General features: G+C 47.1%; 1 protein-coding gene across 6 annotated transcripts in view; it reads right to left on the bottom strand.

Moving 5' to 3' along the window:
- Positions 1-23,962: 23,962 nt before the first annotated feature.
- PPCDC (phosphopantothenoylcysteine decarboxylase) overlaps positions 23,963-26,530 on the bottom strand; it is a 28,079-nt gene continuing 25,511 nt past the window's right edge. For all 6 annotated transcript variants that reach the window (XM_044231680.1, XM_044231676.1, XM_044231675.1 and 3 more), the window contains 2 exons: positions 24,971-25,139; positions 23,963-24,536 (listed from right to left, as the gene is read on the bottom strand). In XM_044231680.1, coding sequence (XP_044087615.1) covers positions 24,451-24,536; positions 24,971-25,139 — 255 coding nt within the window. In that variant the 3' untranslated portion in view covers positions 23,963-24,450. The remainder of the gene's footprint in view (positions 24,537-24,970; positions 25,140-26,530) is intronic.

Genomic DNA, 26,530 nt, shown 5'->3' with positions numbered 1-26,530 from the left:
ATTCAGCTAGATAGTTATTAAACCATTCTGAACACCTACAAACTCAATAGGAGAGAGAAGATAAGAATAGCAGCAATTCTATGAACAGACAAGCAACCACTTTCTGGAAGGCAGGACGTGGGCAGAAGTAAATCCGAGGCGATATACACAGGAAGAGAGACCACGGTGGGAGGGACCAGCTCCCGGCAAGTGGTAGAGCAGTAGAGCACAAAATCAGAATTTTTAGAAGTCTGCTCCACTGAGGGACGTCCACAAGGGGTGGAGACCTCATGGGGACAGTGTGGTCTCAGGACCTGTGGGATCACAGAAAGACCAGGGGTGCCTGAGTGTGGCAGAGCTCCCAGGTATTGGAGCAGGGAAGCCAGCTGCAAAGACGGAGCCGAGGAGTGAGTTCTCAGCTCGGGGTTACCTTAAGCTGTGATCTGTGGCATATTTGGGCCACTACTCTTTGAGCAGGGACCCCACAAGTGGCAGATCCAGGGAGACTCGCCTTCCTCCTCTGGGGGGAGCACCACAGGAGTGCACAGCAGGAATCTGCTGGGTTTGAAGACTCCAAATGGGGCCGTGCAGAGACAGAAACGCTCAGTCACAGGCCGGGTGAGCATGGAGTGTAGCCAGAGATCAAGGAGACGGGAGGGATTGACTGCTTTTCTCCAAGGACACATTGAGGAGTGGGGCCCAGAGCTCTCGGATCCTCCAGGCTGGAGATTGGAAGGCCACCATTTTCATTCCCACCCTCCAAAGCAGTACGGGAAAGCATTCAGGGAAGAAAAGCTCCTGAGAATGAACCAAACAGATTACTTAGCCAGGTCTCTGGAAGGGCGGTGCAATTTGCCTTGGGCAAAAACATTTGCAAATCACTGCAACAGGCCCCTATGCCAGAAGATCAGCAAGAACATCCAGCCAAGACTAAGTTCGTCCATCAAGGAGAACTGCAAAACTTCAGAGCTAGGAGAATACAACACAAAGAATTCATGGCTTTTTCCCCCATGATTCTTTAGTCTTTCAAAGTTAAATTAAAAAATTTTTTTCTTACTCTATTTTTAAAATTTTTTCCTCTTTCCTATTTTAACCTTTTTAAACTATTTTATCTTCTCAATACCTTTTTAAAAAATCTTTTAAAATTTATATTGTTGGGTGCCTGGGTGGCTCAGTGGGTTAAGCCTCTGCCTTCAGGTTGGGTCATGATCTCAGGATCCTGGGATTGAGTCCCACATTGGGCTCTCTGCTCAGCAGGGAGCCTGCTTCCTCCTCTCTCTCTTTGCCTGCCTCTCTGCCTACTTGTGATCTCTGTCAAATAAATAAAATCTTAAAAAAAAAAGATTTAAATAAGATATCAGAACTAGAGTTCAGAATGACAATTATAAAGATGCTAGCTGGGCTTGAAAAAAAAACATAGAAGATACTAGAGAACTCCTTTCTGGAGAAATAGAAGAACTAAAATCTAACCAAGTTGAAATTTTAAAAGCTATTAATGAGGTGTAATAAAAACTGGAGCAAGATTGGATAAATGAAGCAGAAGAGAGAATGAATGATATAGAAGACCAAATGATGGAGACTAAAGAAGCTAAGAAAAAAAAAAGGAGATAAACAACTACTGGACCAAGAGGGGAGAATTTGAGAGATAAGTGATACCATAAGATGAAACAATATTAGAATAATCAGGATCCCAGAAAAAGAAGAAAGAGAGAGGCAGGCAGGAGGTATATTGGAACAAATTATAGCAGATAACTTCCCTAATTTGGGGAAGGGAACAAGCATCAAAATCCAGGAAGTACAGAGTACTCTCCTCAAAATCAGTAAATGTAGGTCAGCACCACATCATCTAATAGTAAAACTTACGAGTCTTAGTGACAAAGAGAAAATCTTGGAAACAGCTCAGGACAAGAGGGCTGTAACATACAATGGTAGAAATATTGGATTGGCAGCAGACCTATCCACAGAGACCTGGAAGGCTCAAAAGGACTGGCATAATATATTCAGAACACTAAATCGATAGATTGTCTTTGCACTTTCTTGACAGTGTATGTTATGTGTTGAATTACGGTCTCCAAAAAGATATGTTGAAATCCTAAATCCCCAGTAGCTCAGAATGTGGTGACCTTATTTGGAAAGAATCAGGGTAGTTGTAATTATTTAAGCCAAGATCAGATTGTAAAAGAGGGGGCCTTAATCCAATATGAATGGTGTCCTTATAAGATGATGTGAAGTCACACATGGAAAGTCTATATCCATTACCAGTCACTGTGATGTCAGAGAATACCAGGTTATCACAGAGGCAGAGATTGGAATTCTACAGTTGCAAGCCAAGGAATGCAAAGAATTGACAACTAGAAGCTAGGAAATGACAAAGAAGGATTCTCTCTTATAGGTTTCAGAGGAATGGCTCTGTGAACACCTTGGTTTTGGACTTCCAGACTCCAGAACTACAAGAAAATAAATATCTCGGGACGCCTGGGTGGCCCAGTTGGTTAAGCAGCTGCCTTCGGCTCAGGTCATGATCCCAGGGTCCTGGGACCAGTCCCACATTGGGCTCCTTGCTCGGCAGGGAGCCTGCTTCTCCCTCTGCCTCTCTGTCTGCCTGTGCTCTCTGTCTGCCTGTGCTCGCTCGCTCTCTCTCCCTCTGTCTCTGACAAATAAATAAATAAAATCTTAAAAAAAAAAAAAAAAGAAAAGAAATAATCTCTTATTTTAAGCCACCTAGTTTGAGATACTTTTTAACGGCAGCCCTGGGAAATTAATGTAGTGTCCTTGTAGTGTAAATGCCTGACATTAAGCTTTTTGTTGTTGTTGTAATATAAGCCTGTGGTGTTAAGCTTTTGATGGCTGAGGCATCCATTTCAAAGACATCCATCTTGAATATAAACATACTGTCAGCTGTATGATGTAGCTACTAGCTAAACAACTAGATAAGGAGAGGCTCCTGGGTGGCTCAGTTGATTAAACATAAGCCTTTAGCTCAGGTCATGATCCCAGAGACCTGGGTTTGAGCCTCAAGTTGGACTCCCTCCCCAGTGGGGAGTCTGCTTCCATGATGGTTATTGCTGAGGTACATCTCAAAATCATAATAAGACCCACAAGGGCCAGTCCAGCCTCAAAACTTGCTCCAGAGAGAGAAATGTTTGTGTGTTTTGTTGCTCATGTTTTTAGTGTCATATCTAACAATACTTTACCAAATTCATGGTCATGAAGATTTACCTTGTATTTTCTTCTAAGGGTTTTTTAGGCTTAGCTCTTATATTTAGGTCTTTGATCCATTTTGAGTCAATTTTTGTATAGGGTGTGAGGTAAGTATTCAACTTCATTCTTCATATGTGGATACCAAGATTTTCAGAACCATTTGTTGAATAGACTATTCTTTCCCCATTTGATGGTCTTGGCACCCCTGTGGGAAATCAATTGACCATAGATATATGGGTTTATTACTGGACTGTCAATTCTATTACATTTATCCATGTCTATTCTTGTAGCAGTACAATGTTGTCTTGATTACCATTGACTTGTGGTAAGTTTTGAAATCAGGAAATGTGAGTCTCCCAAGTTTGCTCTTTTCTCAAGACTGGCTACTCTGGATTCCTTGAATTTCTATATGAATTTTATAATCCAGGTGCCCTACTGAGTGTTTTTTTAATCATGAAAGGATGTTGGATTTAGTCAAATGCTTTTTCTGCATCTGTTTAAATGATTGTGTGGCTTTTGTTCTTTATTCTATTAATATGGTGTATTTTATTGTTTTTTATATATTTATTTTATATATTGAGCAAATCTTACATTCCAGGAAATATTCCACTTGGTCATGGTGTTTCTAGATTTTTTTAGAAAAGAATGTACAGGGGCGCCTGGGTGGCTCAGTGGGCTAAAGCCTCTGCCATCAGCTCAGGTCATGATCCCAGGGTCCTGGGATATAGCCCTGCATCGGGCTCTCTGCTCAATGGGGAGCCTGCTTCCTCTTCTCTATGCCTGCCTCTCAGCCTACTTGTGATCTCTGTCTGTTAAATAAATAAAATCTTAAAAAAAATAAAAAGAACGTACAAAAGAATCTAGACTTTTTCCATGTTTCTAGATTCAGTTTGCTAGTATTTTGATGTTGATTTTTTTTGCATCTGTATTCAAAGAGATATTAGTTTGTAATTTTTATTTTCTCATGATATCTTTGGTTTCGGTATCAGGGTAATACTGGCTTCATAGAATGAGTTAGGAAGTTTTCCCTCTTTTATCTTTTGTAAGAGTTTGGGAAGAACTGGTGTTAATTCTTCTTCAAATGCTTGGTAGAATTCACCAGTGAAATCTGGGCCTGGGTTGTTCTTGTGGGAAGTTTTAAAATTGTTGATTCAAATCTATTCATATTTTCTATTTCTTCTTGTATCAGTTTCAATCATTTTTTTTCTTTCTGAGAGTTTTCCCATTTCATCCAATTTATTGGCATACAGTTGTTCACAATATTCACTTATAATCCTTTTTATGTTTCCAAGGTCAGTAGTGAGGTTTTCTCTTTTATTCCTGATTTCAGAATTTTGAGCATTCTTTCTCTTTTCTTGGTCAGGCTAGCTAAGGTTTCATTCAATTTTATTGTTATTTTCAAAGAACTGACTTTTTATTTCATTGGTTTTCTCTTTGTTTTTCTACTCTTTTTTCCATTAATTTCTACTCTATATTATTTCCTTCCATCTGCTCACTGTATGTTTAGTTTGTTCTCCTTTTTCTAGCATCTTAAAGTAGAAAGTGGGGCTATGGATTTCTGATCTTTCTTGTTGTTTATTTGCGTATTTTTAAAGAGTGCACAGTGGTGGTAGGGGAGAAGGGGAAGGAGAGAGAGAATCTTAACCAGGCACCACACTCAGTGGCTTGAGCTCATGACCCTGAGATCATGACCTGAGCTGAAGTCAGCAGTTGAACACTGAATTGACTGAGCTACCTAGATGTCCCTCTTGTTGTTTAATATAGGTATTTGAAGCTATAAATTTCTCTTTAAAGCACTGCCTAGCTGCATCCCAGTTTTGATATGTTATGTCTTAATTTTTTTCACTTTAAAGTATTTTCTAATTTCCCTTGTGATTTCTTATTTAGTTCATAGGGGTTATTTAAGGAGTATGTTCTTATTTTCCATATATTTGTGAAATGCTCAAATTTCTTTCTGCTATTGATTTCTAATTGTATTCCATCATGGCAGAGAACACACATTTTATAATTTCAACCTTTTTACAATTATCGAGGCTTGTTTTATAGGCTAGCATATGGTTTGTATCAGAGAATGTTCCATGTGCATTTGAGAAGATATATTCTGCTGTTTGGTGGAGAGTTCCCTAAACATCTCTTAGATCTATGGGGTTTATAATGTGTTCAACTCTTTCATTTCCTTGTTGATCTGCCTAATTGTTTTACCCATTATTTAGAGTGGGATATTGAAATCTCCAACTATTATTGCAGAATTTTCTATTTGTTCCTTCAATTCTGTTTTTGCTTAATGTATGTTGGTGCTCTGTTTCCAGGTGAATATATGTTTGTAGCTTTTACATCTTCCTGACGTACTGGCTCTTTTATCACTATAAAATGTCTATTTAAAATATAATAATAATAATAATAAAACATGTAATAAAAATTACATGTTTTGTTTTGAAGTCCATTGTGTCTATTAGCATGGCCACTCCAGATTTGTTTGTTTTTGTTTTACAAGAGACCTTTACCCATACTTTTACTTTCAATCTATTTGTACCTTTGATTCTGAAGTGTGTATCTTATAAACAGCATAGAGTTAGGCAGGGCTTGCTTTTATAGACCAGTATAACCATCTCTGCCTTTTGATCAGATTGTGTAATCCTCTCACATTTAGTGTAATTTTTTTAAAAAATCAGTTTAATGTCGTGTAGTTTGCATACAGTCATAAAACCCCTTTTTAGATATACAGTAAAATTCAGTGATTTTTAAATTTTTTAAAAATTAATTAATTATTTATTTAATAGAGAGAGAGAGAGAGATCACTAGTAGGCAGAGAGGCAGGCAGAGAGAGGGGGAAGCAGGCTCCCCACTGAGCGGAGAGCCCGATGTGGGGCTCGATCCCAGGACCCTGGGATCATGACCTGAGCCAAAGGCAGAGGCCCAGCCCACTGAGCCACCCAGGCGCCCTGTGATTTTTAAATTTTTTTTAAAGATTTTATTTATTTATTTGACAGAGATCACAAGTAGGCAGAGAGGCAGACAGAGAGAGAGAGAGAGGTGGAAGCAGGCTCCCTGTTGAGCAGAGAGCCCAATGAGGGGCTCGATCCCAGGACCCCCGGGATCGTGACCTGAGCCAAAGGCAGAGGCTTTAACCCACTGAGCCAGCCAGGTGCCCCTTCAGTGATTTTTTAAAATTTTGATTATAGCTGTAATATTGACATGTATTACACTAATGGACTTATGGTATTTATATTTATTTATTTTATATTATTATATTTATATTATACTATATGGATTTATATATTGATTTATGTCTATTTTACTTTTTTCTACACATTTAACAACATTTTTATTTCTCTCTTCCTCCTTTACTACTTTGTTTTACATAAATGAATACTTTCTAGTGTAACATTTTAATTTCTTTAATAATTTTTCACTATATTTTTTAGTTATTTTTTTAGTAGTTGCTCTAGGATCTCCATATACATCTTTTATTTTAAAGATTTTATTTATTTATTTGAAAGAAAGAGAGAGAGAGTGAGAGCGTAAGAGGGGAGAAGGTCAGAAGGAGAAGCAGAATCCCCACGGAGCCTGATGTGGGACTCAATCACAGGACTCCAGGATAATGACCTGCCAAAGGCAGTCACTTAACCAACTGAGCCACCCAGGGGCCCCTCCATATACATCTTATCAAAATCTATTTCAAATTTATTCTACCTTAATTACAGTGAGATATAAGAACATTACTCCTATATAGCCCCTTTCCTGGTGCTATTATATATTATATATATTATTGTTATAAATATGTTAAAATGTTTATAAATTATATGTTTATAAAAGTCTGAGTTATAAATTCAACACTACATTGTTGAAATTATAACATTTATATATTTGTATGTCTTTTAAAGCTGAGAGAAGGAGAACAAATATATATATTTATAGAGTTGTTATTTGCCAATTTTGATCTCTTCCTTTGTTCCTGTGGATCCAAGTTGCAACCTGTTGTCATTTCCTTACTCCAGGACAGCTTTGTTTTCACCTACCTCCTTTCTACTCTTATTGTCAAATTTATTTCATTTCAATGTATTATAGACCCAATAATACAATTATAGACATATTATTCTATACAATTGTTTTTAATTACTTAAGAGAAGGAAGAAGAAATAAACACTTATTTTGTCTTTTATAATTACTTAATCACCTTCACCGGCTCTCTGATTTTTCATATGGTTTCGAGTCACTTTCTGGGTTCATTTGCTTTCAGGCTGAAGAACTTCCTTTTTATTATATCTTATAAGATAGGTCTGTTAGTAACAAATTCTCTCAATTTTTATTTGGGAACGTCTTTATTTCACCTTCATTTTTGAAAGTTAGTTTTGCTAATATAAGATTCTTGGTTAACAGGTCTTTTTTTTTTTTTTTCCTTTTAGCATCTTGAATATGTCGTTCCTCTGCCTTCCAGCCTCTGTTGTATTTGATGAGAAGGTAGCTGATACTTTATTAGGGTTTCCTGGCACATGACAAGTCATTTTTCTTACTATTTTCAAGATTTTCTTTGTCCTTAACTTTCAAATGTTACTACAATGTGTGGGGGGGGGGCGCCTGGGTGGCTCAGTTAGTTAAGCAACTGCCTTCAGCTCAAGTCATGATCCTGGAGTCCTGGGATCAAGTCCCACATCGGGCTCCCTGTTCAGCAGGGAGTCTGCTTCTCCCTCTGACCCTCTCCCCTCTCATGCTCTCTCTCTCTCAAGTAAATAAATAAAATCTTTAAAACACACACACACACACACACACACACACACACACAATGTGTGTGTGGACTTTTTCACTTTTATCCTACTTAGAGTTCATTAAGCATCTTAGATGTGTAGATTCATGTTTTTCATCAAATTTGGGAAGTTTTATTTCTTCAAATATTTTTTGTGTTCTGTTCTTTTTCTCCCCTCTGATAGTCCTCTTATGCTTATGTTGGTGCATTTAACAGTATCCCTTTTTTCCCTAAAGCTCTGTTCATTTTTCTTAAATCTTTCTTCTCTCTCTATTTCAGATTGCACATTCTCTACCAATCTATCTTCAAGTTTGCTGATTCTTTCTTTTGTCAGCTCACATCTACTATTGAGCCTTGCTAGCGGATTTTCCATTTCAGTTCTTATATTTTTCAACTTCAGAATGTTCTTTCTTGTAATGTCTATCTCTTTAGCTATATTATCTATTTGATGAGATATTGTCATCATACCTTCTTTTACTTCCATATACAGGATTTCCTTTGTTTCTTTGAACATAATTTGTAATGACCCTTGTGAAATCTTTGTTTGGTCTTTTTTTCTTGTGTATTAGTCTCACTTTCCTGTTTCTTTCCATGTCTCATAATTTCTGTTGAAACTGTAGGGTTTTTTTTATTTACTATCTAATAACATAAATGTATAATATATTAGCAATATAAAAATGCATTAACATTTTAGATAATATATTGCAACAACTGGATACTAGCCTCTAATCCAACACAGAGTTTCCTCTTGCAGTTTGCTTGTTTATTTATTTATGATTTGGCTGGACTATTTTGAAAAGTATTTCTTTTGCAGTGTGCATGGTCTGATGACACACCCAAAGGCACAGCCTTGAGCATGTGCACTGTCACCTTGGGATGAGAGTAATTTTAAGAGGGCTTTGTCACTTTCCTTGACTTTTAAGTTGTCTCTATTGGTATTTTGCCTCACTGTTAGTCTCCACTAATTGCTGACTGATTATTCTATCATTTTCAACAATGCCTATGGCAAAAATTGCTTCACAGTCTAATCCAATTAAATTAAGCCCCTTTGCAGGGGCTGTCTTTAAGGCTAGACATTGAGATTTGTTTTAAACCCAGAAGGGCTCTTCTCAAGGGTCTCTGCTTCTCTCTGACAAACTTCTAGCTGGTTAAATAGTTTGTTTTTCTCATGGAGATACCAGCTTTTTCTTCATTGCTTACCACCAATATCTCCATTGTTTTTGACAGCATCCACAGGCTTGAATATCTCCACTCTCTAGTCCAACTAAAGTCAGTTTCCTTGAGGATAGAATCAGAGTTCTGTTCTTAAGGCCTTCCTCCCTCCCTGTACAAAACCTCTGTGCCACTGCTCTGAAGTGTGTGTCTTGGGGTGACACTCTTCCTTTATAAGGGTGCTGGGTTAGCCTCTGGTTTTCTAAACTGCCCTCTCCTAGTGTGGAAACCCCATTCTATGAGTAAACTAGGATGAAGATCAGGGCCTCCATATTCTCAGCCTGCCATGCTTGGGGTAGAGCTTCCACCCTATAAGTTGAGGATGTGTCGAGGTAGAAAGCCCCAGTCCCCTCAGCTACTGTTTTCTGGATTAGAACTTCTGCAACACAGGGGTAGGGGAAATGGAAATGCCGGTGGTCTGTCACCCCCGGGGAAGACACAGTAGCCCTCAACTGGGAGCCAAAGGTAACAAGAACCCTGTGTTCTTGGCTGTCCCTGCCTAGGATAGAGCTTCTCATACAATGAGCTGGGAAGGGAGAGAAAGGAAGCAAGTCAGCTCAAATGCCACAGTTGCTTAGTCTTCTTACCAAGTTTTAGTAGATTTTTTGAATAAATGTTTCTTTTTTGCTATATGCCTTTAGAATAGTTTCTAAAGAATTTCATTTGTTGATTAAGTTTCATCAGTTATGGTTGTTTTATTAGGAAGAGGATCTGCAGAGTGCTTGTCATCATTCCAGAAATCATGTCCCTAAGATCACTTAAATCCTGGTGTTCTAAGATTGGTGAGAGGTTTGGCTTTGTTTTGTTTTCATCTACTGTGCTGGATAGTCAGTGGACTCTTTTTTTTTTTTTTTAAGATTTTATTTATTTGACAGAGAGAGACACAGTGAGAGAGGGAACACAAGCAGGAGTGGGAGAGGGAGAAGCAGGCTTCCCACTGAGCAGGAAGCCCGATGTGGGGCTGGATCCCAGGACCCAGGGACCATGACCTGAGCCAAAGGCAGATGGTTAACCAACTGAGCCACCCAAGTGCCCTAGTCGGTGGACTTTTTTTTTTTTCTTTAAGATTTTATTTATTTATTTGACAGAGATCACAAGTAGACAGAGAGGCAGGCAGAGAGGAAGGGAAGCAGCCTCCCTGTTGAGCAGAGAGCCCGAGTCGGGGCTCGATCCCAGGACCCTGGGATCATGACCTGACCTGAAGGCAGAGGCTTTAACCCACTGAGCCACCCAGGCACCCCAGTCAGTGGACTTTTGATCTGAAAATGTTTATTGTGGGTTTTGGTGGCACATAAATATAGATACATGGTATCTATCTATATATATAAGATATGTATCTATATGTATATATTTATCTTCCACCCCACAGTTGTCTCTGTCCTCTTTCAGGAAACAGAATCAGTCAGATAGTCAATCTCAGATTGACCTTATTTTCGTATCTCTTGTATTCTATTATCTATTGTTGTTTCTTTCTATTTGACTTTCTGAAAGATTTCCTTGATTATCTTTTCTATCACTTAACTATCACTTAACTTTACTTCTCCTTCCCCTCCTTGTGGCATCTTGTTTTTGTTTCAGGTTGCAATATATATATAATTTATATATATATATATATAGAGAGAGAGAGAGAGACAGAGACAGAGACAGAGACAGCAAGAGTGGGAGGGGCAAAGAGGGAGAGAGAGAGAATCTCAAGCAGACTCCAAGCTGAGTGCAGAGCCTGACCTAGGGGCTCAATCCCAGGCCCCTGAGATCATGCCCTGAGCTGAAACCTAGAATCAGACACTGAACCGACTGCTCCCCCCAGGCACCTCAGGATGCCATATTTCTTCTGGTCTCTCTGAGATTATAGATAGTTTCTTTGAGGTTTTCTTCCGCCCTTTGCAGCATCTTCATTTCTGAGATCTCTGTTTCTGAGTTTCTTTTTCCTGTTGTTTTGGCTTCTCTTACATGTTAAGGCTTCCCTCCAATGTCTGGAGGTTATGGCTCTTTGTTTGAGCTAGACATCCCAACCTGATGGTGTGTTCATGGCACCTGAAGATCACTTTCCTTGGAGGACAGAGTGAGCCAGTTCTGCAGTCAGTCACATCTCCACATCTTCCTGCTTCTTGACTCTGATTGAGTAAATCCCCTGAGCATCAGTTTCTCTTCTAGTAAAATAAAGATAATAATACACCCTTGCAGATCCCAGCTTTTCCCATTCACAAATGGATCTAGGGTAGTTTAGTTAATCCTTACCATCTGCATGGAGCACTGATGCGCAGTTCTCCTCATTTTCTCCCTCCTTTCCTATCTGACATCATATGCTCATAATCACGCCTCTACCAATTATGGAGGGACAGGCCACCCTTGTTAATAAGACTTTGCCATCATGCTTCCTTAAGCAGAGTGGTTAATAAGACAAATTTTGGTGCCAGGTGGACCTGGGATTCAAGCCCTGCACTGAGCCCTTAAGTAACAGATATTACATAAAAGCCAAGATTCACCCAGTGTCCCCCAGCCTTGTGTGAGACCCATATTTACTACAGTCAAAAAGATGAGAGGGGCACCTGGGTGGCTCAATGGGTTGAGCCTCTGCCTTCAGCTCAGGTCATGGTCTCAGGGTCCTGGGATCGAGCCCCGCATCGGGCTCTCCGCTAAGCGGAGAGCCTGCTTCCCTGCCTCCCCCACCTGCCTGCCTCTCTGCCTACTTGTGATCTCTCTCTCCCTGTCAAATAAATAAATAAAATCTTAAAAAAAAAAAAAGGAAATAGCAACCATACAGTCTGAGGGACGCAGAGACCACCTGAGGGCAAGACCCTCAACCACAATTGGCATCTGGACCTCATAAAAGAGGTCCCTCTCTGTTCCCCAAAGAACTAGAGAGTTGTGTCTCAGAATAAGGAGCACATCTTCAAGTCTCAACAGTCCAGAGACATGCTTTTCCGGGACAGCAGTTGGACTGCATGTGCCACCTACCCATGCCGCCCTGCCTCCCCTCTTCCCTCCAACTTCTTCCTGCTGTCCCCATTTTACTGCTCAAGCCCAGGCCCAGGCTCTATTTTCTTGAAGGCACCATCTCCCAAGCAAGGTTATGAACTAAGAGGAGGGAAGGGACAGGCTCTCCCAAGGAAGGGCAGCCAGCAGGGGAAGTGTTGGCCTCCAAGTGAGAATCCATGCCCTCTGACCTCCCTCAGGGGATTCTGCACCAGGCATCCAAAGTCTCCTCTGAGTTGGGTCTGGACCTATTTCTTCAGCTCTCAGAACCAGCCATGGTGAGTGCTCAAGCCAGAGTTCTCTGGGCCCTGACTGGGAGCTTGGCTAGCTCCATGCTCTAGCAGGTGCCCTCTGGGAAGGGCATTCCACACAAGGAGCTCCTCACACCTGCGCCCTAGGTGCAAATGTGTGCCTGCACACCAGTACACGTCATCCTGGGGGTGGCAGCTCACCTGATCGGAACCAGCACACTTGGGGCTCAGGGGTTCTCCCGTGCTCCAGTGACTCCATCCTTCATCTGTCATCTCTCCCACATTTCGGAAGGACAAGTGAGCACATGTTGAGATATGCTTGGTCAACTCTACACCCCTCCATCTAATGGGCTTCAAGGGGCATCTCCCATGGGCATGGCTCTGTGCAAGGCCAGGTGGAATGAGGCAAAAACAGTAAAGAGGATACATTCCTGTCCTCCGGCTAGCTGGAATAAAAGACAACCCTTGCCAAGTGTCCAGTAATAATACAGTAGGAGCCTAGAGGATGGATCTATTTTAAAAGGATGGACCTGAAAATGGTCTCTAGCTTGATCTGGATGGTAGTTACACAGGTGTACACACATGCAAAAACCATCAAGTTGTACACTGAAGATATATACACTTCATTTACAAACGACTGTAATTGCCCCCAGCCCCAGAGCTCAGCAGAGAGCAGACAAGCCAAGTGGGGAACAGAAGGCAGGTGGCAGCGCCATGAGCAAGAACAGGTGTGGAGGCTATAGCGGCAGTGGGAAGGAGCTAAGGGCATAGGTTGGAGCTCTTGTCAAGAAAGAAGACAAAGGCTGGGGACTAACAGAATGTCAAAGCCAGAAGGGATCAAGAGTGAGAGTTCTGGGGTATGAGAGCCACAAGGAGCCCTCTCTTTTGGGAAACAGGGGAGTTCTGAGGAGACTCAGTATGCACATGGTTGATGGGGACGTGGGGGAGGGATCTGTTGGCTTCTCTTAGATTCTGATTGAGTGGGGACCATGTGACGGACAACTGGAATGCCCAGGGTACCAAACGATATTTAGGATTCCGAAAGAGAAGCCCTGGGAAATGACTCCTGGTATCGACCAGCAGCAGTCCATAGGCCTAAGACCACCACTGTCCTCAATGCCTGGTTTCTGCAAAGCAATCTAAATAGCACAAACCCAGAGGCTCCCCACTGCCCCCAGGCTAGCTGTGGTCAGCCCATCACCATCTTGGCCCAAGACCCTGTGTTCTGGGGACATGTGTGGTGGGTCTCCAACTCAGAGGTGGAAGGGAGAGGGCAAACAGTTTGTGCTGAATCAGAACTAAGGACTGTACATAGACCACCCATTAAACTAAACAGGGTCCCTCTCCACTTCTCTGACCCCCAGGGAAGCAGGCTCAGTGCCTCACAGGACCTCACAGCGCATTTCATAAACCTAAGTGCCAGGATGTTTTTCTCTCTATGGAATTGAACTTAAGTCTCTAGGAGATTCCTCGGAGGTCTAGCACACACTCTTGTCCCCAGAGGCTGTTCTTCTCTGTACATCCAGCCATTTTTGTGCACCTGTTCAGTGTGCTGGCTCTTCTCCTGTAGATATTGGACAGTGAGGGCTCTGAAAGGACCACAACCCTTCAAGTGCAGTCTAGGTCAAAAAGAGAAACAATCGCCTCCTTTGATCTGCATCTTATGCCACTATTAATGCAGCCCAAACTTTTGGGGAAGCTACATGCACTGTTGCGTGTTTTCATTTTGCTCATGGCAAAGAGAGGAAGCTCTCATTTCACAGGTGCCTGCCTCAGTCTCCCACAGCTACTTGCTGTGGCCCCCCAGACCCTGCCCCATTGGACCTTTTCCCATCCTATCCACCTTCACTCACTGCCCTCTCCCCTATTCATGACTCTTCTTTCAGTTTCCCCAGCTAGCCATCCCCTTCCTACCTTTGCACATCCAGTAACCTCAGCCTGAAATGTTCTGGCTCATCTTCCCCAGCTAACTATTGGCCATTCATTTTTCTTCTGCTCATTTCCTCCAGGAATTCTTCCCTGAAACCTCCCTCCCTCTCGCCCTCACAAAATTAGGCCCTGTGGTTACCACTCTCAGAGCGTTCCGTACTTTTCTTTCTAGGTGCTTATCGGAGGGTTTCCTCTTCTGTATCTGATAAAGGTCCATCTCTAGTGCTAGATAGCTAGCCCCTGAGGGGAGGGAGCACATCTGCTTCTGCTCCTCTCAGTAGCCCACCCCCAACACTGAGCACAGTGCCTGGCAGGAGGTGTCTGTACAATAAAGAGGGATGGATGGAGGGAATGAATGAATGAATGAGGCGCAGTGTTATTGATTAGGTGAGCCCCTCTGTTGCCACACTGCTCCATCCTGCCCAGCCGGAGCAAGAGGAAGTATTCCAGCATGGCCACCAACCCGATTATGCCTTCCGTGGTCACTTCTCCTTTCTGAGCCTCAGTTTACTCACCAGTAAAATGGGGATGGTAACAGTATCCACCTCACAGGATGATAAATGAAATAGTCATGGGGGCAAAGAACCCAACACACGTTGCTCAGAACACAAGTCTCCTTGCTGGGACACAGGTGAGAGGGGCGTGTGCACAGCCTTGGACCTCCAACAGGTAGGTCCTTGTCCCCCATGCCGGGACCCCTCTGCTGCAGGCCCAAAGCAGTGGTGAAAGGGAAGAGGCTGTCCTCACGGAGAGAACTGCTCTGGGAATTCTCTACTCTGGTTCAGGACTCTCTTTGCTGTCAGATGGCCTCAGAGCCCCCTTGTCCTCAGGATCACAGGGAAAGGGCACACTGGACTGTCTGCATTTGCTGAACAAGCAAGCAAGCAGAGGCTCGGAGCCCCAGCTGCATGGGGCACCCTCACCTACCCCAGGCCTGGCCAATGCCCCTCGCAGAGGACTCTGGGGGCCAGGGGACTCTGGCTGTGCCTCAGGCTTGCTGGGGCGAGGGGTCCACGTCCTTGCCCTCTCTGTGCCTTGTCAGCTTGCTCTGTTAGAAAGGGGGTTTCCATAAGTGACTCTTAATCTCACAAAACAAACTGAGGGTTGCTGGAGGGAAGGGGGTTGGGAGAAGGGGGGTGGGGTTATGGACACTGGGGAGGGTATGTGCTATGGTGAGTGCTGTGAAGTGTGTAAACCTGGCGATTCACATACCCGTACCCCAGGAGATAAAAATATATTATATAGTTTATAAAAAATTAAAAAAAAATTTTTTAATTTAAAAATAAATAAATAAATAAAAAGAAAGGAGTTTTCTGGGGCACCTGGGTGGCTCAGTGGGTTAAAGCCTCTGCCTTCGGCTCAGGTCGTGATCACAGGGTGCTGGGATCGAGCCCTACATCGGGCTCTCTGCTAAGGAGGGAGCCTGCTTCTCTTCCTCTCTCTGCCTGCCTCTCTGCCTATGTGTGATCTCTGTCAAATAAATAAATAAATAACTTTAAAAAAAATAAAAAAGAATGGGGTTTTCCTTTTTCTCATGTCCCTTTCCTAGAACCACCACCAGGGATAAATGGAGAAACACTGACATGAACCAGACTTGTGCCTGGTGGGTCTTAGCTGCCTCTCTGTGAGATGAGACTGTTGGCCAAGGCTATTTCTGGGTGGAAGGGAAGGGGGGCACTGGCCCGTGGGCCATCAGAAAAATGACTCTGTCCTCAAGGGGCTTTCAGTTGAGGCATCAGTGAGAACGCTTGAAGCATCTTCAGGACACATTTAAAGCCACAAGTTGCACAACCCGGTAGCTGAGTTTTCACAGACTCTTCCAAAGGCTGTACCGGTAAGCCCCTGCTGCCTGCTCCAGCCAGCCTGGACCCTTCCTTCTCAAACTAAACCCCTTTGCTTTAGGCTCTGCAGGATGGGATTCCTCCTGCTTCCACCCACCACATCCAATCTCGAAGCCAGATCCAGAGTCGGGGTCAGATGGGCCAGCCAGCCCCAGGCCTCTGCACACACTCTGCTCCCCACCCCTGCCCACCCCACTGGACCTCTCTGCTAATGCCTACCCTACTCTTAGAATCCGGTGCTGGAAAGCCTCCTTATAGAGCTCCTCACTCATCAGAGCACCCCTGCAGGCTGGGCAGGTGGTCCAGTAAGAGCCCCCTTCACACCCCAAGATTACTTGCTCCCACCCCTTACCCCTGCCCTGGGCTAGTCTATCTGCTCTTCTGTCTACTTCACTGAACTGGAAGTGTCTTGAGGTCAGGGCTGGGCCTTGGGCCAGGACAGTGTCTGGACACAAAGTTGGAAAGATGCATAATGGGAGGAGGCTGGGCATGTGTTGGGGTTCAGGTACCCGGGAACTCACTATACTTTCCACTCAACTTTGCCGTGAACCTAAAAAGTAAAGTCTATTTGTTTTTTTGTGTGTGTTTTTTTCTTTTTAATTTCTAAATGAATGAAGAAACCCAATCAGCCTTTGATGACACAACATTGGCTTGCAGAGTCCTCAGACTGCTGCACTTGTGTGACCCGCCCCAGACAGACTGGTCCTCACTAAGGGAAAGGACCACCCTTCCTGGGTCAGCCCTGCCAGCCTGCAATCCCACGCAGGCGTGGGCGCTACCAGGCGGTGTGGTCGGTGCGGCCGGATGACCGGAGGCCAGCCCTGCCCGTCCACCTGTGATGCAACATGCCCAGGGGTCTGCAAAGGCCATCTGACCTTTGCCCTGGGCTCTCCATGTCTGCTGCTGACCCACTCCTGGGAGACCAGCCGTGTTGGTGGATATAGGAGGAACCAACCGCAAGGCTCACAAACCCTCCCCCCATGCATGATCGGACCCACCCTCTGCCCCATGACCTAAGTATTCCTGCATCCCAGACGATCACAGTCTCTCTGGGAGTCCTAGAAGGACAGAGCTGGAGCCCGTAGCCCGGAGGGGCCAGTCCTGGCTCCAAGAGACACACTAGGAGTCCTCGGTGTTCCTGTTCACCAATGGTAGAAATGCGGCAACTCAGTGAAGACTTTTTTCCCCCTCAGAAATTCCCTGCCTCAGCCACCGTTCCCCTGGAGGTCCAGGACGACCAGGGAATGCTACCGAAGCCTTTGGGGCCTCCACCCTGTCCCAGGCCCCCACCACACCCTCACTCACCTGCTGTTCCTCCAGCGGGTCTCATCGTCTGGGCCCTCCAAGGGCTCTAGGCCTGAGAGGCAGCAAGGGCTTGGAGCCAACCCATGCTCTCCCACTTCAAAGCCATGGATCCCTGAGGAAGTCAAGCCTCAGTGTGTTCATCTGCCAATTGGGGCTAACATCTGCCAATTGGACCATCCCACCTTAGGGATGGCCATGAGGATTACAGTAAAAATGGTGGCAGTCACTTCTGAGCAGTACCTCCTCCTGCGGCTCTGTGTGGAAGGTAACCACGCGCCCTGGTTTACTCTGGTCAGCCCCTGTTGATGCCAGTGCTCCTGAAGTGTTCATTGTCCCCTCTTACCCCCTCAGAAGAGCTCACTCTAGACAACAAAGTGAGCTCACCGGCCCCTCTTCCCATTCCCAACACGGGCCCAGCCTGTGCACACAGCGCCCACTTGGCTCTCCCATCTGAGAGGCTTTATCTCGGTTTGTAGTTCCCTCAGATTCTTGATTTTAATGGGAAAGCAATGCCTATCCTGAAGGATGGTGAGAAGGACAAAATAAGGAAGGCAAAGCACACTCCAGGGGCCGGATAGAAGCAGGAGTTCCCTCCAAGGGCCTTCTCTCCCCAGTTCCCGTCATGCCAATTTCCCAAGAGCAGAGCTCCAGAGCTCGACTTCTCCCCTGCCAAGAGAGTGATTTGTGGCAGTTACAGGAGACATATGAACTACCAAGCTGTGTTCTTTCCGAGAGCACAAGAAATGATCCTCACCCCCACCCCCAAGCTCCCCTGCAGGCTCTGAGGGGCACCCCAGCCTCTCCTCCCTGCGTGCATGCCTGAGCTGGCTGCTTCCGAGCCCTCACTCACAGGGAGTGAAGGCACCTTTGAACTCTCCCAACTTTTTCAGGAATCCAGAGGCCCGAAAGGGAGTTTGTTGGGCCTCCAATCCCCGGGGACCTGCTATCTGGGTCAGCAGGCAAAGGGTAACTGTGTAACTTCAGTGGATAAAGCCACCACGAGACGAGCCGGTTGCACCAAGGGAATACCACGGTCTCAGATCATAGCCGGATTAGCAGCACGGCCTCCAAAGGCCTCGAAGCCCCAGTCTCCCGTGCCTCTTGCCCTCACACCCACCCAGTCCTGACATTCCTTTGCTGTTAGACCACTGGCAGCTCTGGCCCGATCCTTGCCTTGCCCCAGGTAGTACCAAACCGGCCTTGACGATTGTGGAAGATTTGGTTCCACCAGGAAGCTTCTGGTGTAAACAACCTGTCAGTCATTGGGATCTGATTCCAGGCCTCTTTGTTCTGAGGCATCTGCGTGACATTTCAGATTTTTGTGCTGCCCCAGAAACCGCAATGTATGTCTGAAGGAAGATATGGGAGGAAAAAGGTAATGAGGCAGCTGCTAAATTGGAACTCAAAAAAACGAAAACAAAACAAAAAAACAGGTATTTTTTTTGGTAGTTTTTGTGGTAGTCGTGGTGTGTGGTAGACAGAGCGTTTCAAGGAACCCCGGCGCGGTACACGCTCACGAAGGGGGTAGCGCTGGTTCTGCGGCAACGGCCTCCACGGAGGTGGCTCCTGGGCACAGAGAAACTGGCTGGGGGGACCCTCACCGTCCCATCTGTAAGGTGGGTTAGACTAGGTAGCTCCATCACGAAGCTGGGGTGTCAGGACGGTGGAACGAGATCAACCAATGTAACGGGACAGGAAACACGTAACCCACGTACGTAACCCAGATAGAATGAGGGCTCCAGGTGGTTCGGTCCGGCACAGCCCCACTCAGAATGCACACACGGGCCAAGGAATTGAAAAGGAACTTCAATCCTTATTCGGGTCTCTTGAAGAACTTTGATGTGTGTCCAACTCACCATCCTCAGCAACATTCCTCAAACACCTCCATCTTCTTGAACACTCCCCAGCAGCTCAAAGACTGTGAAGCCAACTCGCAAACTGTACCCCAACTCCCAGGCTCTGCTGCCGCCCCCTCCACTCAGGCCTCTCTCCACTCTTCTCTGGGCTTTAATTTCTCTCCCCCTTCGCCCAGTACCAGAATTTACCTAACAAAGGAGACACAACACAAAAAGCAAGACTCCCTGCCCCTCTCTTCCCATCTCCTCAGTTCTGTTGGCTCCGTCTGTTTTTCCTACTTCCACACCACAGAATGCCCAGGAACCATGAGGGCAGACTAAACAATCCTGAGGGGGAAAAAAAACTGTGGTAAGCAAAGCAAAATTCTTTTTAGTGGGTGGCACAGGGGACTGGTAATAAATCTTGCAGCAACACACACACAGTTGTCATTAAGTGCCCCCCCCACCCAGCCCCACACCCTCCAGCCACAGGACAGTGGTTCTTACGCTTTCTAATACTGCTAGATTTTTGTCACATCGTCACTCACTTTTGCACCCCCTTCCTCCCCAGAACCACAGGGCTGGCCAAGGCCTTCAGCACAGCCTCGCTTCCCCTGCTTAGTGTCTGGCTTCCTCCCCAACTCCAGCATCTCAGTCCTCCAGTCTGTCCTGGGAACCTCGCAGCTGACCTCTGTCATACTCTGCATTCTCCTCGCTCCCCTTCTGAACCTCCCCAGGTCCTTAGCCCCTGAAGCCCAAGTTCCTATCCAGGTGTCCCACACCAAGCACAGGCAGCACGTCTCCAGCCTTCCTGTCCTCTTGTCCCTTCCCCCGTCCTCCAGGAAGCATGGGCGTGAGCTCTGCACCCTTCAACAGGCCCAGCCTTCCTACTTCTCAATTCTGAGTCACACACTGAGTCTGTACCACACAGTCTCACGTTCAGTTCTAATGGTAATTTGGTTTTTTTTTAAAGATTTTATTTATTTATTTGACAGAGAGAAATCACAAGTAGATGGAGAGGCAGGCAGAGAGAGAGAGAGGGAAGCAGGCTCCCTGCTGAGCAGAGAGCCCGATGCGGGACTCGATCCCAGGACCCTGAGATCATGACCCGAGCCGAAGGCAGCGGCTTAACCCACTGAGCGATTGTTTTAAGGCCTTCGGTCTTCTTCCCATAAGACCATAAGCTGCTTGAAACCAGGGGTCTCAGAGGATCCTAAAGAGCACCCAGGGTCCTCTATGAGCTCATGACAGGAAAAAGAGACCCATTCCTACTCCAGAGGCCTTGATGGAAATCTCCAGATGCCCCTCCCAAGCCTTTTGCATTAACTCTCTGCCAAGTCATTTTTAGGAACTTCTGGATGAAGGACAGAAGGAACCTTTTTTAAAACGTGTGGATTTACTGCCTCTGCGGTTGATAACAGACTCCGCCTCACAACTTAAGATGCAGTTGGTCTCCCACCTCTCTCAGCCTCCCACCTTTCTCCACCATTTGCTGCCAAGCGCCAAACAATGGACTGACTGGTTTCTTGTTTATTTTTCCATAGGTGTTTGATGCACCTGCAAGCCAATGGGAACACAGCCTCCTTCCCGCCCCTCACTTGTTTTGCACACAAGCTAGCACGCAACAGACATTGTTCTGCGTCTCAATTTTCTGTTTAGCAACGTTGTCTTGGACGGCATCCCATGGGGCACCTAGAGGGCTTCCTCACTCTCACCTTGTGGCTGCGTAGCGTCCCTGTGTAGGGGCAACTGTAACTGATGCAACTGGTCTCCAGCTGTGAGATAGCGAGGGTGTTCCGAGCCTTTTACCGGCTTGTACGATGCTGCAATAAATAGCAGACATAATGTCCTATGTGCCAGCCTATCTGTGGGACTAATCCCTGGAAGTAGAATTGCTGGTGAAAGAGCAAAGGACATACATGATTTTGATGGATATCTCCAGATTGTTCTCGAGCGAGGTTGTAGCAAACCTGCAGACCTGCTATTGAGGTAGTAGGTGCCCGTCCCCTCGCCCTCACCAGTCTGACAGACGGAAACCTCCACGGGGGTGCAGTCTGCTTTGCATCACTCTCCCTGTGAATGTGGTGGAGTAGCTTTTCACGTTTAAGAGCCTTGTAGGGGGTGTGCGTTTGTGTGTGTGCATGCGGATAAACACGTGGACTTGATCTTTTTATCCTCTGCTCACTTTTCTTTTGTATTCTTGGTCTTTTGGGAATCAACGTATAGCTTTTTATATCTTAGAGAAATTAGTCCTTTGTTATATGAGCTGCAGATAATTTCCCACTTATGTTTGTCTTTTGACCTTGCCTTTGGGAATTGTTTATTTTTCTGTAGGCAAATTTATCAGTCTTTGCTTTTATCGCTCCCAGGTTGTGTGTCTTTCTCAGAAAGGAGGACTGCCCCTCCCCCCACCACCACCCACACCCACCCACACACACACACATCTTTTGTCAGTACAAGCTTGGAATGACATATCAGGCTTTGTGAGGAACAGGCCAACTCCTGCCCTCCAGGAGATCCCTGTTTACAAAGTAAATAGGCAATTGCAATTCCGTGTTATAATAAAGAAGAGGGGGCACCATAGGAACCTGGGCAAGCACCACTTGATCTAGCCTGAGCCAGCCAGGAAAGGCTTTCCAAAAGAGGTGGCACCCAGGTATATCCGAGGCATGAGTGTATCACCTGGAGTCAGCCAGATGAAGAACAGGGGTCAGCCAGGCCAAGTGGCAGCAGGTGCAAAGGTAAGAAGCAACAGGGCTCTGTCAAGGCAGCCCAGTCGGGAAGAGAATGGAGAGCCTTGCATGGTGGCATGTAACAGGGGTGGAGCTGGAAAGGTAGGCAGGGGCCGGTTCATGGAGGGCCAAGTTGAGTAAGGCCCAGAAGTCAGGGCCTTACCCTGAGGCAGTGGGGAGAAATCACGGGATCACAGAAGAGCTAGATGCAGCCCAGTTTGGGGCCAGGCCCTGGCTTGGAGACTTGCGCCTCTCACCCCGCAGTAGCCACAGCAGCCCAGAGAAGTTCCAGGCTGCCGAACGAGAGTGTGAGTTTCAGACCCAAATGTTCAGTTTTGACAAACTTCCAGAATTCAATAAAATGAGAGAAACCAGCATCTTCTCAGAGAAACACTTCTAACTTCTACGCTGACCACTTTCAGAGCTCTGACTCTTGGTGGGACGAGCTGTGCCCCTCATTTCTCTGCAGCTAGGGCCAGGCGGGAACAGCCTGGTGTTGTACTCTCAACTCCAGCGTCAGGAGCTCAGGGGACACCCGGGCTCTTCAGCCCCAGCTCCAGGCCATTCATCCAGACCCCAGTTCAAAATGTGCAATGGGGATACAGGATTGCCGTGACAGAGTGGCACACCCCAGGGATGGAGCCTCCAGCTGGCCCAAGTCCACAGGGGACATTTCTCCTTCGGGCCAACAACCTCCTCGGTCCCGCTCTGAGAAGCCACAGCTGTCTGCAGACGTGCCATCTAGAGGCCTACCGGCCTCGCTGCTCCCACGGCCCCTCAAGAACTAGCATCATGTAGCAGGTCTGCTGGGCAGCTGTCTTCCCTAAAGTGCCTGGCACAAGGTTTTGCATACAGTAAGCACTCAGTAAATGGTAGCACTTTGTTAAACCTGGAGAGCCTCACTACTCATTAGTAGGTTGCTGAGGGAAAGAAAGGGCAATGTGGACACGAGGGATGCTGGGAACCACTGTAAGAACGACTTTGGGATTGTCTCTGGATTTCAGTTATCCAGGCCCTCCCCATCCCCCAACTTCAAGCCTGCCAAAGAGGCTGGTGTGCGATGCTATGCTTTGAAGTGGATTTTCTTTATTGCCCTCAGATTATTTTATCGCAAAGGGTCACTTGATTAAGTCAAGATAAAGGCTCGTGGAGGTCTGGAAGCCCTGGTCCCAGCCAGGAGGCTTACTGGTGCCCCTCAAAGGTTAATCTCTACCCTCAGGGGTCCAGGGGCATGCATGGAGTGCCCACACCCCCCCCCCCAGGCCCGGCAGGCAGGAAGCCAGCCCCAATCACAGCTCCAAATAGGCACACAAGCCCCTCCCCGATGCAGCCACCGGCAGCAGCCATGAGGTCAGAGACAGGGTGGTGGGGTTTTCTAGGGCAGAACATGTTTCTCTCTGGAGTCTACTTCCCACACTCCTGTGTACCACGGGGTGGGGTTGAAGGGGAGGCACAAGACACCCAGGTCCCAGTCTCAGCTGCAGCAAAGCTGATGAAGACATCAGGAAGTAAGGGCAGAACTTACTTAGGACTGGGGATTTTACTTCTCCCAAAATGAGAGGATCTGTTTCAGTAAATGTTAAGCAAAGCTCACTGGTATGATATGTATTTGGCTTTAACTTCCCTTTAGTTGACATTTACTATGTAAGAGGCAGGGAGGTGGGTATCTTGTACACATAACCTCGTTTAATCCTCTCAACTCCACTAGGGCAGGATAACCGAGATGCGGAAAGCCAGAGTCAGAAAGGCTGAGCCCTGAGCCACAGTCCCACTGCTAACACATGGCAGAGCTGGGATTTCAACTCGAGTCTGTTGGGCTTCTGAGCCCTCAATCACCCATATGAGCTTGGCAGGAGGACACGCCAGTCAGTTGTCAGCCCTGACCCTTCCCCAGCCACACCAAGCAATGCCCCTGAGCTCAGAGACCACAGACAGAGGTAAAGGAAGGACACAAGACTCCTAAAGGTCACTCTTTATTCCCCAGTTGGCAACTCCCTTGCCCCACCAATCTCACCGCATGGTTTATGGAGAATCTCAGTGTCTTGCCAATCACAGGCTGCCCTGACTGCACGGTGCCCGGGCAGCCCACCAAGGAGCTGAAGCGGCTCCCAGGCACCAGGGAGAATCACAGTTTCTCTGTCATCCCTCAGTCCCCCTCCCAGAGTACAGGGACATACAGTAGCCTGCTGTGCCAATCCCAGGGAAAGGTAAGGAGGGTCTTGGAAAGCAGGCATCTCTCAGCTGGAAAGAAGTTGGGGCCTGGGCCTTTGGTCTCATTGAACCTGAGGCCAGTCAGGCCCCAGGGAGGCTCTGGAGCAGGGCCAGGCCAGACCCCCCAGTAAACACAGGAGTCTTCACCATATTATGCCAACGTCCACCTTCTTCATAAACTTGGCCTGAAAATACGCTGAGTGCAGAGCGATACACATGACAGAAATCCTGGGTTCAACTCTGCTGAGAGCCACAATGCTGGAAGAGGACTTCTTTCACTTTGTCCACAATGGTGCCCACCTCGGCCATGGCCCCCAGACCTAGGGAGTAAGGTTCTGCTATGGCCTGCAGACTGAGGCAAGGGCCCAGCCCCCAGCCACCCTGCTCAAGGCTCGCCTTAGCACTCCACCCAAAGCCCAATGACTGAAGGCCAGGACCATGTCTGCAGGAGCCAGACCCATCTAATCCCTTCTGAGGCACCCCCAGGTCAGGCCCCGGGAAAAGTCGCAGTAGCCGTCCGGAATTGCATACGGGCAGTGTGCCAGGGACACCAGGCACCTGACATCTCATTTAATCCTCCCAAGTCTGAGAGGAATCATGACTTCCATTTCCCAGACAAGAAAACTGAGCCCAGAGAACAATTCTGCCCAAGGTCACAACAGACTGCGATGCCGACCCAGATCTGACCCCGGAGCTGAGCCCTTCTGCAACCCAGGGCCACAGGGAGGGCCTATGAGCCTGGCCAGGTGCGCACCTTGGTCTCCACACACCAACTTCTTGGCCACACAAGGTATCTCAACATAGCCGAAGGCCTTGAGCTGGCCCAGCTGCTGAGCAGTGATCGGATGCTCCCACATGACGGTGTTCATCGCCGGGCAGAAGAGCAGGGGTTTGCGGCAGTCCCAGGCTCGGATGACACAGGTCTGTGGAGAAGGGCCGGGGTGTGACAGGGGGGTGCCTGCTGCTCTGCCTGCCACCCCTCCCCAGCACTCCCAATCCCACCCACCGTCCTCTGGGTAACAGCCAGCCATGGGCCGGGGATGACTGGGTGAGACTCGTCCATGTCCCCCAGTTCGTGTCTCCTCAGCCTCTCCACCTCCCCATGGGTGCTAGCACAGGGCCTGATGCAGAGAAGGTCCTCCACCAACCCTCGTAGCAGCCCAGCACCTCCACACAGACCCCCACTCCCCTGCAGAATGCTCTCTCCGAGCCAAAGCACAAGGCTTCTCCACTGCGGGACACACCTCCCAGACAGAAGCCAACCCAGGGAGCGGTTACCCCCAAAGCAAAGGCCCAGACTACTCACTGGCTGGGGCCCATCCACCCCAACACCAGCTCTACTTCGAGGCCGACTAAAGCTGGGCAGTGAGAACACCTGAACGTGACAAAAATCCTCTCCTACGCAGTACCCCACGCACCTCACCATGACCCTGTAAGGAAGCTGCTCTGGGTCCCGGACAGAAAAGCTGCACTCCCCAAGGTCCCATGGAGACAATCCAGGGCACAGAGCTCTGCATGCCGCCCCATGGGATCTGTCATCATCCCACACAGCCTCACTACCTCCCGAGTTCCAGGCCATCTCACCAAGTCATACACCAGAGAAGCTGTGAGTGGGACCCGCCTGCTCAGTGGGTTGCCAAATCACATAGACCTGGGTTCGAATCCCGACTGTGCTATCTACACCCACTTCAAGCCATGAGAACTTGGAGGAGTAATTTAAGGTCGGGAGTCTTAGCCTCCTCCTCTCTGCAAAAGCCCCCCTCATTGCGTGGTTGTGAGGACAGAGGCTGGAAATGCTTAAAGCTCTTCATGCAGGGCCTGACATCAAGGACAGGCTCCCAAGACAGTAGCTCCTATTACTACTATAAGCACAGGCTCCCTGGGCCAGGGGCTGCCTGGGGGAGAAATAAGCCCTGGGGCCCCCCAGAAGGGTGCTCACCTGTGCCCTGACTGCTCTGGTAACCCCTCCCCAGGTGTGGGCCCCTTGGGGAGACAATGGTCAGCACACCCCTTCCCTGAAGTGCAGCCCATGTGGGAAGGGGCGGGGGAGTTCAGAAAACAATGCCATGAGCAGGACCGAGCCGATGCCTGCCCCTCTCAGTGCCCTGGCCCTCTCCTAGGGAGAGGAAGGAAGTGGGACAGCCCAGAGCCTCAGGACCTGGCTGCTTGTGCAGTCCCAGATAGCAGCGTCTGTTTCCCACCGAGTCCTCTCAATGTGGCAACCAGGCTGAGTGGACAGTTTCAGTCCCACTTCCTCCTGGCCCTGTGCCACCTGCCGCATCTATAAAACGAACTTACCCAGAGGAGCCCCTCT

The sequence above is a fragment of the Neovison vison genome, chromosome 13 (assembly GCF_020171115.1).
Source record: "Neovison vison isolate M4711 chromosome 13, ASM_NN_V1, whole genome shotgun sequence".
NCBI classification, from domain to species: Eukaryota; Metazoa; Chordata; class Mammalia; order Carnivora; family Mustelidae; genus Neogale; species Neogale vison.
Note: the sequence above shows the minus strand (reverse complement) of the source record. Positions and strands in the feature narration are given on the sequence as shown.